The 14,587-nt window shown below is 43.5% G+C and overlaps 1 protein-coding gene across 7 annotated transcripts; it reads right to left on the bottom strand.

Moving 5' to 3' along the window:
* Positions 1–559: 559 nt before the first annotated feature.
* Positions 560–13,927, bottom strand: LOC136546095 (uncharacterized). 7 transcript variants are annotated; one of them, XR_010781258.1, is made up of 9 exons: positions 13,541–13,927; positions 13,320–13,451; positions 10,706–10,919; positions 10,467–10,619; positions 10,199–10,258; positions 10,036–10,115; positions 9,662–9,951; positions 9,086–9,188; positions 560–1,261 (listed from the first exon to the last, which is right to left on the bottom strand). XR_010781258.1 is itself a non-coding variant. In XM_066538068.1 (9 exons), exons 3-6 carry the CDS (start codon positions 10,783–10,785, stop codon positions 10,110–10,112), a joined length of 369 nt encoding a protein of 122 aa, XP_066394165.1. In that variant the 5' UTR covers positions 10,786–10,919; positions 13,320–13,451; positions 13,541–13,927; the 3' UTR covers positions 560–1,261; positions 9,086–9,188; positions 9,662–9,951; positions 10,036–10,109. The 7 variants fall into 7 exon arrangements, 3 of the variants coding, with proteins under 3 accessions (XP_066394165.1, XP_066394166.1, XP_066394167.1); XR_010781259.1 differs by having other exon boundaries at positions 10,199–10,253; XM_066538068.1 differs by having other exon boundaries at positions 10,199–10,338; positions 10,467–10,609.
* Between the last annotated feature and the right edge of the window lie 660 nt (positions 13,928–14,587).

Below are 14,587 nucleotides of genomic sequence, written 5' to 3'. Positions count from 1 at the left end.
CAGATCCGTCTAACGTACTGCACCGCAACAGCCGAACACCGGAGGAGAAATGCAAGTTCGATTTCTTTTGAAATGTCGTTGGCTCTAGGGTTTGTTTTAGCCCGTCATTATATATTGACCAGCTCTCGCACCGCCACGTGGATTATTGAGATCGATCGAGTATACGTGACAGCAGTTGGACCAACTCCGTCCGTAACAAAGATAGTGTGCTGTCCCATGGACATACACCGCTCGACCTTTGGAGCTAGCTATTGAACGCTTTGTTTATGGGATCCCCTGAAATTTAAAACGCATCGATTTTAGGAGAGCTACGGGTATAATTGGCGCAGTAGTTTTGTTTTTTTTAATATACTACCAAATATGTCTGTACATTGCAACGGGATGTATAAGTTATTATGTAGTCACCTAGACAATTTTTGATCTAAATATTTATTGAGTGGTCGTGTTATTTGTTCCAATAGGTCTTGAATTCAGATTACATAAGCAAACGTGTCCGTGCATTATAACAGAACGTATAACTTGTTGCTCAACTGTAAAGTTGATTTTTGAGACGCCTACTTTCATTTACTGAGGCCGCATATATTTGTATCAAATATGTCTCTCAAAATACAGATTCATTTTCAAAAACTCATGTGCCATTACAGATGCCGAGGAGCATGTGTAACCCATCTTCAAATATCCAGTCCAACCCTTGCTCACAGTCGGCAGCCACCACATAGATAAATAAAAAAAAAGCAGTCGCAGCACTCTCCCATCTTATCTTCTCTTCCATGTTTTTCTACCTTTCTTATCTTGCACAGGCAGCAACCGTCGGCTCCCCAACCCAACGGCCGTGGATCCTCGGATTCCAGATCCCGCACTTCCGTATCTCCCCTCTCCGGCCTCTAGATCTATCTCGCTAGTGGCAGTAGTGGCGGGGCTAGTCATTCCAGCAAGCTCCAAACTGCTGCATAAGCTGACTCACTGCATACGTAGAAGGCATGTATACATATCTGCATGTAGTATAACACAAAACCTTGATATGACCAGAAAGTACACCACATATCAATGTTAAGAGAAACTCCATTTTCTACTGGATGATGTACATATAGTTTTCTGGTAAAAGATGGCACCAGAAACCATCGAATACTGCAATTCATTCCACCATGCCTCAACAACAATTTTACTTGACCAACATCAGGTCCACTTCATTAGGAGTCGTATGGAAAATGAAAGTGACATGCCAATCAACACTTTGAATCTCTGACAAATTCTCAACAACCTAAAAAGAACAACACAAGGGGAATAGATTAACCACATGATACCACTACTGAATTAATTAACATCAGAAGTGATATGCCAATCAACAATCTGAATCTCTAACAAATTCTCAACAACATAAAAAGAACAACAAGAGGAATAAATTAACCACATGATACCACTACTGAATTAACTAACATCAGAAATGACATGCCAATCAACACTCTGAATCTTTGACAAATTCTCAACAGCCTAAAAAGACCAACATAAGTGGAATTAGTTAGCATCTAAATCATAGCATGTTCGGAGCAGCAGAGTTCGGCTTTTGGCAAGGCCCAGCTTTATGCTCCCAGTGAACACACTGTCAGCCTCCGATGATGTCTTTGAGTCAGTATTTTTGTTTGGAACTCTGTTTGCATTATAGGGTTTACCAAGCTTAAGGGGCCCTCCCTCCCTCTACGCTTGTTGAAATTTGCCAAATCGAGTATCACAATTAAAATTCAGATCGAGGAAAATTTTTACGCAGAGCTTTGGAGATGAAACCTTATCATCTATCTAGTAAAATAAATAACTAAGAAGTGTCTGCACTTGCAGTTACCTATTTATCTTTTTATAGCAATTTTGCATCACAAATCTATGTGATCATCGGGGATTGCATTTTAACAATTCAAAACCAACCAGACCACCAACACTCCAATTCACACACTTGTATGAACCAAATACAAGAAAATTTACACAAATTATAGCAGGGGTTATGTTCACAATTTGGTAAACAATGGTTACTCGCTGGAAAATTGCTCAGACTTATAACTCAAGTTTTGGTCCTATTTCTTAGGGAGAATTGTCTGTTGGACATCAAAGTGATGGTCATTTGCTAGCGGACACCCCGTTTTGAGCAGTTTGTCAGAAGACACTATGGTTCGGTGAAATTAGGCCACAGGACACCGCGGACCAGTTGCAGCCGGTTGAGGAGACAGAAATTTCTTTTTGGACACACTATACCATGACCCACTTTTCCCTACACTTAGGTGTTGGTAAATCTAGGGTTTGAACAACATATTTTATGTTGACAATTGTGTCATCTTTTAGCGTCATATAAACTGTCGCCAAAAGTACCCTAAGGCTACACCTTATATGTCGGCGTTTCTCCTCCCAACGATAAAAGTGTCGGCAAAAGTTATAAACAAAAAAAATTGTCGTCGTAGCCTAATGCATCCACTCTCAAAGTGTCGTTAAAAGGGGTAGGCGCACAACCGAGTAGATGTGAAATACTTGCGCGGGAGATTGAACGCGCCAAAATAGAAGCCGGCGCGGGACTGAAATGTTGAGCCCAATAAAACAAACAATCACCAGGCCCAATCATCCGGTCCACCCACACAGTCACGTCGCCGAAGCCACCGCTCCAACCCCACGTACGTACACAGCCCAAGCCGCCGCTCCAGCCGCATGCCATCGAAGGCCGACAGAGACAGCGCCACCCAGCCATCGACGCCCCAGCCCACCGTTGCCCCAGCTTCCCGCCGCCCTAGCCCGCCGTCGCCCCAGCATCCCGCCACCCTAGGCCATGGCCCTAGACCCCGCCGCCCAAGGGACGGATGCCGCCGCAGCCCTCCATTGCCCCAACTCCCCGCCACCCCAGCCCGCCGTCACCCCAGCATGCCGCCACCCCAGGCTACGGCCCTAGACCCCGCCGCCCAAGGGACGGATGCCGCCGCAGCCCTAGGCCACCGCCGGCGAGCAAGAGGGCTACCACCGCTGCATCCCTGTTCCCCTCCGCATCTAGGTGCATCACCTCGGCATCCCTTTCCTTCCATCCCATTCCCCTGTGTGCTAGGGTTTGGGGACAACTAATTTTCTTGTACTTTTTTTTGGTGGCAGAAAGGACGAGACAAATGTGAGAAAGGGCTGAAAGACTCAAGGTTTGTGTTGCTTCTCTTGCCAAACTTTCATTCAATCTAGATCCACATCTCTTCCCCTCTATGGAGAAGGAACCCGATTTAGATGCGATGTTTACTTCTTTAGTTGATTTTGCATAGGAATCAGCTGGATTCAATATCTTATACACATAACAATCCATCACTTGCATGTAAGTTTTGTTGTGCCGGATCTGCAACTTATTTCAAGTATTAAGACAAATTCACACTGATGGCAATTCATAGTCATTTTACTTTAGTCCTTTATGCGAAAAACATGTTGTGACTGTTCTATATAAAAAAGAGAGAAGGGAATCAATTGAACTTTAAGCTGTAAGTGCAAGTATACGTTAGTCTTGGAACTATTGAAATGCATACATGTGTCCTCGTTGCAAAAAGACCAGTTCTGAGTTTTTCTTTCTTTCTTGTGCATGTTGATTAATATCCAATAAGGAAGCACTAAAGGATTCAACTCTTCGATTTTTCTTTCTACACAAGTAATCACAACTGTAGATTGGAAGTAAGTTTCCTTGTGCTCAGGTTTTTGCCTTATCTGTATGGCCTTGTGTGATTAATTAGTGTTGATAATATTATCTACATGGAGCACGTGCAAGTTGGCCTTCTAGTCTTCATCTGCTCTTCTAACTGTCATTGCTTGATTGGTATGCTCTCCTTTTCTTATGAACTTTGTCTCTCCATTTAGCATAGAATTGCAGGTTGTGTGTGATCTGTGATGTGATGATTTTGGTTTCTAAAAACTAGACTAAATTTCTCCTATAGATCATGTTGATGGCTTGTGGTGAGATAATTTTTTAGCATCAAGTGTGATGAAATTGATTTAATTTGGGCAATTGTTTGGCAAGATCATTATTTTTTTTTGTTGAACAACCCAATCTGAACTGAATAATTTTTTTATTTTGGGAGTAATATTTCACTATTTTGACACTGCATTTTGTAAAAGGTGCGCCATGGATAAAACATGGATGGATCAGCCTAGGTACATAATAAACCTATGACCATATACTAGAATCTGCATGCATAGGGTGTTTGGTCTGATATCTTGATAATCATATGTAGGCAAACCCTTGTGTACAGAGAAGGAGTAGATATGTTTTTACAGTTTGCCTTTAGTAATTCAGCAAAAGAAAATCAGATTTTGTGTCCCTGCAAGGCATGCAAGAACTCTTGTTGGAGGGTCCGTAGTATTGTACTTGAGCACTTGATATGTGAGGGATTTACAGATGGGTATATAACATGGGTGAATCATGGTGAACCTAGTTCCAGTTTTTTCACAAATAGCAGCCAACATGAAAGGGTAGAAGTAGGGGACCCAAATGAAGAGGATGGCATTTCTGGTTTACTTCAAGACATAGTAGGGTTTTAGATGTCCAGGGGGACTTAGAAGTAGACAACACGAAGCAGCACGATGAGGAACGTTGTACTGCCTTGTCCATATGAAGGGGTCACCACCATTCTAGAGGCTCATGGGAGATGCATTGCTTGGCCACATGACAGAGTAATTGTCTAACCTCTTTATATTCTTGAAAAAATGATCATTATATTTTGTTGACTAGTAATATATTTGTTTTCTACTAGATGAAGGATGATAAGAAGTCATTGCAGCAGTCAAAAGGTGGTGGCACAGCTTGAAGGTATTTTGCTTGAATATTTTGATGTATATATTTAGCTAGCAGCAACACTTATATTCACTTTCAGATTAGACCAAAGGTGTGCTATTATTCTTTTGACCACTAAATTAGGAGATTGTTGTGATAGCTAGATCCATCAGTGCAATCCAATGAAGTAGAGGAAGCCATGACTATTTGTTAATTGCATTGGTTAATTGCATTGGTTGGTGCGAATTCTGAGTTTTTAGATAAGTGAAAACTCTACAGTAATTATAGTTCCTCTACTATCCTCGTCCATGTCTTTTTGCATAGGGTGATCGTGATTCTGCAAATTGCATTGGGTTCTTTGTTTACCTGTTGATTCTTGTGCTGATCTGCTTGGAGAAGAAATTTACTTATTTCTTGCAGTTATGCACTACTTTGGGAATGCTAGACGTATTCTGAATCTTGATAATGTGTATGAAGCTGTTATACCAGTGCCATGTAGCATTGTAGCCACTGCTGTACAGCTCTTGTGGAAAGACAAACTTTGACATCTGTGGCATAACTTGCTTGGCATTTTATGATTTCCAACATTGTCCCACTACCATACTTGTTGGTAGTTGATCTGAAATGTATGCTGCATGGATGTTTGTGTTTCTCTTTCTGCCACATCTTCTATTATTCTACAGAAAATGTGCCCTACAGATAGTTTACCACAAAGCATGGGGAATGCATATTGGCCAGTATTTAGTTCTAAATATGAATTATCATTGTTGTAAATCTCTGAAGAGAGTTATCTTCTTTTCTTTGATACTCTCCTATGTCCTGTCAGCTAACTGATAATTTGGTTGCATCCTTCTTCATGCCAACATCTAACACTTCTATAGTTTTGCGGTGTATGTCACCTACTCACCTAGAGCACGGTTAGCAAGCCTTATGATAATGAAAATCTGTGTCTTGTACTCTTAAATGCTATGCCTGGATTTCGTGAGTACCCAGACTTTCAGAATGCAAGTTTGGGCCTGCACGTTGCTTGCTTTGTTATCGTTGAATTTCTAGTGGTAGCTCTACTGCTGAATTTTTTTTCTAGCCGTGGATTCAGAGGTTATTCTTAATCTGTAGCCATTCAAAAGATTATACAAATCCTACTGCCAAACAATTGGTAGTTCAAGGTTTGCATACCAGAGCCACTTGTTGTGTGACAAGAGTACATAACCTTCTTTAGCAATATAGCTTTGGCAAAACTTAGCCAAGTTTCAGGGTTATAGGAAAGTCTCGTACATTTTTAGTCTAAATAGATGATGTGTGAGAAAATCTCCTAGTGCTCTAGTCTCCAATCCCATATTAATGATTGATGAAACCTATTCCCTGGAGATCATATCATGTGGGTGGATTAACATAAAATTTCACTCTACCATATTTCAGTCTTCCATAGAACATGCAGTCCCTATCATGTGTGCTTTTGGGTAGATCATGACGAATGCTTTACTTCAAGTTAAAATAGCGCATCAGATTACTTGGTTCATAGGAGATGCATGCTAGCTTAATATACTTAAATTTACACACAACAGATAAAATATTTCAGAGGAAGATAAGCTTTCGGAATGAAGCTTTGTAATTTGTAGATGGTTCTCAGTTTCCTCTAGTTCCAAATATTCTAATTATTTTGGAATTTTGCATACTGTGCATTTCATATTAGGAGAAAATGGTGTTGGGTTATTCCTCAGGAATGCTAAAAATAGCAAGTGATGGAGTGAAGAGCCTCATTTATTTCTGTATCGTATAGTTGAACATAAAATAATCAAGGGAACTCATGCATAGATGTTGCATTTTAGTTTTGGCGTTCTTTTAGAAAACAAGCAGCCCCACAAGACCTCGTGTATTTGCTTCTCCAATATAAATGAAAAATGATGTTCTATGATTGACTGAAATAGATCAACGTTGCAAGAGTTAATGTACAGAGCACATTGCACTAATATTTCACATTTTTTCATGTTAGGTACTATGTGGTGTTGCAAGTATTTTGGATTGGCAACCTTTTGAGGTTCGATCAAAGAGCTGTTACATGTTCTGTAGAGTGGCAGCAACCATATGTGCACGAAGCTCGTGTTTAAGTATTTTGGAGTGGCAGCAACCATATGTGCACAAAGCTGGTGTTCAAGTATTTTGGAGTGGCAACAAGTGTTCAAGAATTGCTGCAGAACGACATGAATTGCAGTTTTGTTCTTTTGTTTGCACCTACTATCGTGTAGGACAAAGACATGGAACTGTTGAATGCCACTTTTATGCCCAAGTCCTAATCTATTGATCTCTTAGTTTTAGTCATAACCAATTAATACAAGACTTATAGTATGTCTATACATGTCTGTAACTGACTAATCTATATCTTGGACCTATATGGCTCTATGTACTATGATCATCATTTGACCTGCAATATATATATATAGGGCGTACCCAGTGCAGAGAGCTCCCGCTCTGTGCGGGATCTGGGGAAGGGTGTCAGTGGCAAGTCTTACCCTCGCATGTGCAATGCGAGGAGACCGCGACTCGAACCCGGGACCTTCCGGTCACAGGCGGTAAGACTCTACCGCTTATATATATATATATACACTGTTCTGCAGCTGGCTATAGAATAACTTATTCTGTGGCCACTTTGAGTTACGATATATATATATAGGGTAAGGCTATTCTGCAGCTGGCCATAGAATAACTTATTTTATAGCCACCTAGAATTCACTTGATTTTTGTATAAATAATATATTAGATCTTCCATATATATATATATATATATATATATATATATATATATATATATATATATATCAAGTTGATGTATGTATGGAAGATCTAATATATTATTTATACAAAAATCAAGTGAATTTGTTCAATGTAATGCCTTCTATATGAGCAAAAATGGATTTGTCAAATTATTTTAATTGTAATTATATCTATGCAGTTTTGTCGACAATTTTTTTTGGGCAAGGTATGATTTGTAAAATACCTTGGAAATAGTTTGGCCAACATACAAATTGTCGGGAAAGGTCTTAACTGTTGGCGTAGGTCTTAACTATCGGCAAAGGGTTAACTGTCGGCAAAGGTTTCAACTGTCGGCAAAGGTAGACCGTTTGCCTACACATAAAGTGTCGGGGATTCTGTTAACTGTCGGCAAAAGTTTCGTCGACGGCTTCTAGCGCGACTATTTCTAAACTATCGGCAAAACTTTTCGTGAGAGCTTATCTGTCGGCAAAGGTGCCCTTTGCCTATAATAGAAAGTGTCGGCAAAAGTATGTTGTGTTATAGTGACATCCGGTGCCCCTGAGCCATAGTTGGGTTCACCCCTCTCCCTTTCACTGATGCATGGGCCCCACTTGTCATCTTCTTCTTCCTCCTCTTCTCCTCGTCTTCTTCCATTGCTGAGTAGCAGTCACCATCATCGACCAGCCCCGGCCACGTAGGCGCACGGACGAGCTAGCGAGCTGCCGTAGCCGTGGCCATGCGAGCTTGCGGGCGAGCTTGCAAGCCTCTGCCAGGACCACGAGCGCCACGTGTGAGCAGCCGCCCTCGCTGATACTACCGGCGATAGGAGCGCCGCGGTGTTCGCGCCCACGCCCCCGCGCGCCGACCCTACCGTGCCGCCACCCGGCGCAGCCGACTCTGCCCCGCCTCCCACGGCCCCTTCCTCGCCCTCCTGCCCCGCCACTGCAGGCCATTTGCGTCGCACTAGGGGACCTGCTCGGCGCCGCCGCCATGGCGTGGCCCGTGGCCCAGCCAGCCGCACGTCACCCCTCGCCCGCACGTCGCCGTCGCGGCCCACTGAGAGTGAGAGCAAGGGAGGGAGCACGCACACGCCAGCCTACAGGGCACGACCGCTCGACCGCCGGAGTGTGGCTCGTCGGCGCAGGGTGGGGGCGTGGCCGCTGAGCACGCAGGGCCCGGAGGCGCGAGGCCAGAGCATGGGGGCCAGGGCGCAGACGTCGGAGGTGCGGTCCCGAGCACAGAGCCGCGGACATCGGAGGCGCAGGCCCGAGCGCCGGGGGCGCGGCGCCGGAGCAAGGGAGAGAGAAGGGTGCGGGAGGCGGAGAGCGTGGCGGGGACAGAAAACAGAAAAAAAGAGAAAGGGAGAGAGGAAGAAGAAAGCGGCAGGGGCAAGAATATCATTTCACCGCTATTGTCTCTCCTCAACCGGCTGTAACCGGTCCGTGGTGTCCTGTGACCTAATTTCACCGAACCAGAGTGTCTTACGACAAAATATTAAAAAGTGGATATCCGACAGCAAATGACTATCACTTTAGATGTCCAACAGACAATTCTCCTATTTCTTACCGGCTTGGTGGAAGAGGCAGCTATTGGCATTTGTACAGAAGAAATGCATGTCAGGGTGCGTGCACTTTACATCACGGTCAATCTGCTCCATAATCTCTGAGTACTGTATGAAAGAGAAATTCCAGACAACATTAGTTACCAATAAAAGAGCAATAAAGGAGGGCAAATAAGTTCATACATGCAACGAGCCCAACAACATATGTGTAGGTACACAGTGCACGCATGCACACTCAGAAAGATGTTTATTTTCTGAAACCAAATCGCAAAATAAGCCTGGAATAGTTGGCTCAAAGATTTCTAAACCATTTTTTCTCTAACCACAGTGAACCTAGAACGTGTAGCAAGTATAATAAAGTGATCCAACTGCATTATTCCAGTTCCACTTGATTCTTGCTATGAATAAGTCATGCACGCTAATGTCAACACGAATACATCATAAAAACAACGACGACTGCCATATACATAACTCTAAGATAGGACCTCAGAAACTGCAGTTATTGACTTTAAGGTGAACTGAATTTCTAGCCATATTATAAACATAATAAAGAATAATAGCATCACAAGGCACCTATGTACCTAATAAGCTGACAAGCACCGGGCGTAGATAGTCATGGAGACATGAACGCATAGGATTGTCGTAAATCTCAAACCTCATTAGAAAAGAGCATCATACTAAACTCAGCCTCATCAGAGTCATATCCATCCTGCTTCTACATCCACCGAATTTTGTTAACTGATCAGAATATAATACTGCAGCAGGGGCAGTTACCTTTTTAGCAAAAAGCATATCTAACTTAGCAGATATATTAGTTGCAGGACCAGTGTTATTTGGAGTCTGAGGATAGCAAGTTCGGATTGAAATCACACTGGAACATGACAAAATATTACTTTTTTAATGATCCTAGGAAGGAAAAAAAGATGAAAGTGTTGCCATGTTGCAATAACCATACCTGTCAACAGCTGAAAATATCTTCATAAGATTCTGGTAGGAGGGATCACCAGGAAGATTTTCTGCAACAACAATCTAGGACTACGAGAGGAAACCAAATGGATCAGTGCGCAATCTCAAATTTTACAAAATAAAGCAAGTGATGTAGAGAAATCAGTTAATACCTGGAGCTCCTGAAATATTCCTAGACTGTTACTTAAGAACTTGTAGGCATAACTCCTTTTCTTCAGTAACATATGAAGCCAGGAACACGAGAAAGAATAAGCATAGATCACTTTCATACCCCATTTGTTTAAGGCAAAGGCTAGACAAAAAAGTGTAAATAATAAATTTAAAAAACCTAGTGGGAGATAGTCATATGTAGAAACTTTATTTTGTTTATGCTCTTCTAATTGTTTATCATCATCTAATTCAGCCTCATGGTTCCCGTACTTTTAGGGAGCCTCACTCTAAGAATTTCCGTGTGGTATTGGATCACGGCCTGGATGCGCGCCTCGTAGTGCATGTCCTTGACGAGTTTCTTGGCGGCTTTGTCAGCCACAGCATCTGCCTTGGCCTCGTATCCCTCCTCACATCTAAAGAAATCTTGTATATAGACGCGATTCAGTCATTATTTCAAGAATGTCCAATCAATGCGATGTATTGAGCAATGTAGTGCGAGAAAGACTTACCCAAAGCTCGGCCTTGACACGCTACGCCTTGTCGGCGAATACCCTGCCATCCCGATCAGGGGCGTCGGGGACGGCGGCATAGTGGGCCCACGTGTAGGCCGGCTCGATAGTTCCGCCGAACTGCACCAGGCCAGGGAACTTTTCCTTGATCAAAAGACCAAGGATGCCGTTCACATGGCGTGCATGATCACCCCCACAGACCTTCCTCCAACCTCTGCCCAAGTGATTAAGATAAATTATTAGTTTCTATTGTAATTTTGAACATATCAAACGAAAAACAGATCATATGCTCCAAAACATGTAACTATTTCATGTGAAAACAGATGGAGCTGTGCTAAATAAATGATGCTCACAACGATATCAAATTCCAGTGCATTCAATTAGCTGCAAAGTGCGAAAGTAGTGCCTTAAGAGCAATAACATCTTTATGTTTCCATCAACTATTATGGGGTACTAACATTGACACATTGCTATGTTAGTGTCACCAGATAAGGTAATGTTGCTAAACAGGGTGCTTACAAAATAATGTTGCAATGATTATTCATTCTAGAATCCCAGGGTGCTTACATGATCGAGGCGCAGGGAGCGACGGGGCCAGGGCAGGGGACCGGCGGCGGCGGGCGCGGAGCAGGGCGCCGGGGGGCACACAGGGCGGCTCGCCTACTCCTGCTCGGCTTGGGCGCTTGGATGAGAGCGAGAGGGGCGCGGCCACGCGCACAACGCCGCGAGGCGACAAGGGCGCAGCCAAGCGGGGCGGCCGGTGGCAACCACTGGAGCGGAGCGGGCGCGGGCGTGGGGCGGGTGGCGGCGCATGGGGGCCTGGCGCGGGAGGCTGGTAGCTGGCGCGGGTGCGAGGCCGACGGCTGGCGCGGGCGCGGAGCCTGGGCCGACGGCTGGCTGCATGTGTGTGTGCAGGCGGGGCCTGTGTACAATGGAGGTTTGCCGAGTACCCGCGATCTAGCACTCGGCAAAGCCAAGGTTTGTCGAGTGCTAGATTGCGGGCACTCGGCAAACCCGTTTTGTTTTTTTTTCATTTTCGAACCATAAACTAGTGCGCGTGTGTGGGGCCATGAAGCGGTTTGCCGAGTGTTCTAGGTCCGACACTCGGTAAACCCCAGTTTTGCCGAGTGTCAGATCACATGCACTCAGCAAACGTATTTTTTTCATTTTTCTCATTTTCCATAACGTGTTTTCCTCAATTTGTTCCAATGTATTTTGAAAATCCTATAATTGCACTTAATAAATTAAAATTATCAAACGGATCCAAAAAATTACTAAAAATCACATGAATCAATCTATGTTCTCTATTGCCTATACAAAAAGTTTTGAAGTCAACCCCCAATTCGACCGTCCCTTTGACTCCAAATCCTACCGAATCATTCTCAACGCTATGATTCTTCTTTTGAGATACTTCGGTTTATAAACATCGTACGTGACAGATTGTGCGAAGCCTTCTCAATTTTTTACCACGGCCTCCACGTATGATATCATGAGATCTTGACAAATCTCATGTTTTTTACAGACTTCGTTTGCTTTTTTTAGAATTTAAAAATCATTCGGCAACACGTTCGTGGTCGTGTTTCCTGAACAAGAGGTTCGAAATTTGTTTTTGTTTCCCGGGTAAGGCCTCACACCGGACTCAATAACATGAATATCATTTTTCTACTTATTTTATTCTATTATTTGAATCACTTGCAGTTCAAATTTGACTTATACAAAAATTCCTTGAAATTCAATAAATTAATTAAATATAGCAAGCAGATCCAGAAATATACAAAATCTTAACATGGAGTACCACATGTTGTATGTGGAGAGTAGAAAAAATTCAAGGTCAGAAGAGAAAAAAAACTTATTTATTTGCTGAGTGCAAAAAAAAAACACTCGGCAAAATTATTTCTTTGCCGAGTGCTAATGGAAAACACTCGACAAACTTACTTCTTTGCCGAGTGCCACTAACGAACACTCGGCAAACTCCTAACGGCAGGCACACTAACTGACAGATGTCCACGTAGTGGTTTTTTGCTGTGTGTCTCTGTTTTACCGAGTGTTTTTTCCTAGTTTACCGAGTGGTCTTTTTTCAGCACTCGGCAAAGAGTTTGGTATACCGAGTGTCATTATTTTGCCGAGTGTGGTTTCTGCAGCACTGGACAAACAACTTTTTGTCGAGTGCCCGATGAAATGCACTCGGCAAATCACGTGTTTGTGTTAGTGATCACCTATTTCACTCGCTTGCTTATCTTCCAGTCCAATTCAATAATTGGAGATAATTTCTGGATGCTTGGAGATGCAGGTGACGGTATTGGATCACTATTTAGCTTTCTATCTAATTCGAACAAATGCATTGAAGTCAATGGCTCACCATTTAACTTTCTATCTAAATCCAAAAAATCTGGTATAATTTTCTTTGAGGGTCAATTATCAAAATCCTCAACAGCACTTGATGCTTAAAAACAGCAATAAACAAAATATTTAAGTCAAATCTGTTTGCAGCAATAACCAAACCAGAAAAAAAAAATTCACATATTACAATGAATCACGTATTGGCCAGCAATAACCAAACCATAAAAAATGTGATCTTTTTGGGTACATAAGAACAATCAGTGAGAAAGCTAACCTTGTCGAATATGTGTATGGCGAGACCAGAAGATTTGGTTATTGCTCAGCTCGTCGAGACAAGAATTCGAAGTTGACATGTGTACGGGAAGATCGGTGCTTCTCTGCTCGGCGAGATCAGGTACTTGTCGTGCTTGTCGAGGTTATCCCAAACGCACCAGCAATATATAAGTATGAAAAAACCAGAACGAATTCGGGTCGGACGTGGAGTTCGTAACGTACCATGGATTTGATTTTTCGATTTGATTAGAATCCAATTCCGATCGATTCCAACGCCCTCGGCTGGCGGTGCCTGCAACTCGAAGAACATGGCAGCTGGCCGGCCGGGATAGGAGGGTGGAAGGGCCGGATGTGGACGCGCGTGTGGCCGTGCCAGGCGGCCTGCGTAGCCGCGTGCGCGTGGTCCGTACGGGGCGCCTGCGACGGCCGTGCCGGGCGGGCGGCCGCCTGCGACGCCCAGCGGGTGAGCGGCCGGCTGTGTCCGCGCTAGGCGGCCTTGTTTGCCGGCGGAGCCGTCCTTGTTGGTTGCGGGGAGCGGCGGCGGCGCTGAATGGAAGCAGCGGCAGCGCGGGAGGGAAGCGATGTGGCTGCGGCGTGAGGAGACGAACTTGAGCGATGGGAGGAAGCGATACGGCGGCGGCGTGAGCAACGTGAGGTAAATCCCGTGAGGGGTGCGCTGCATGCGAGCGAGTGGGCCGGAAGCGAGTGGACCTGAACGGTTGGGCCCGAATTGAATGGGCTGGACGAAAAAAAAAAGACAAAAAATTTTGTCTTTTTATTATTAAAAAAAGAATAGAGATAGAATTTTCAAACTCTATGGGATGAGAATACCAGATCGATGCTTTAACACGACCTTTTTGGTTCTTACATCAATCGAGAATGTACATATGTTGTGTTTCGTAAGGTGGACTCGACTATACCCTAATAACCGTAACGTAAGTATCGCATGTTCTGTTGTAGATGTCAACCAGAAATTCTCCTTGTAGTTAGAGCAACCACAATGTTCAGAAAAAGTAGTCCATAGAGAATAAAAAAAATAGGTATCAGGTAGCTGATACATTGTAGTAGCAGTCCATAGCAAAGAAATAACAAAAATTACCCATTGCGCTATGGCTAGCCCACTAGGGAATAAAAAATGTTATTTTAACTGTTCATCTGACACAGCACATTAAACATACAAGGAGTCGTTGGCTCAGGAAGCTAGCCGTTGGCCTCCTCTTCACGTGCATGCTTGCTCCTCTACAAAACTGAAGGGCGTTGGCCTCATCT

Source organism: Miscanthus floridulus, chromosome 3, assembly GCF_019320115.1.
Source record: "Miscanthus floridulus cultivar M001 chromosome 3, ASM1932011v1, whole genome shotgun sequence".
Lineage (NCBI taxonomy): Eukaryota > Viridiplantae > Streptophyta > Magnoliopsida > Poales > Poaceae > Miscanthus > Miscanthus floridulus.
Note: the sequence above shows the minus strand (reverse complement) of the source record. Positions and strands in the feature narration are given on the sequence as shown.

Coding starts and splice junctions, on each gene's coding strand:
- LOC136546095 (XM_066538068.1), bottom strand. CDS start 10,785: ATGCCGCCGTCCCCGACGCCCCTGATCGGGATGGCAGGGTATTCGCCG. Junction 10,610..10,705: donor GTGTCAAGGCCGAGCTTTGG/GTAAGTCTTTCT, acceptor AGATTTCTTTAG/ATGTGAGGAGGGATACGAGG. Junction 10,339..10,466: donor TAGAGTGAGGCTCCCTAAAA/GTACGGGAACCA, acceptor TTTTTTGTCTAG/CCTTTGCCTTAAACAAATGG.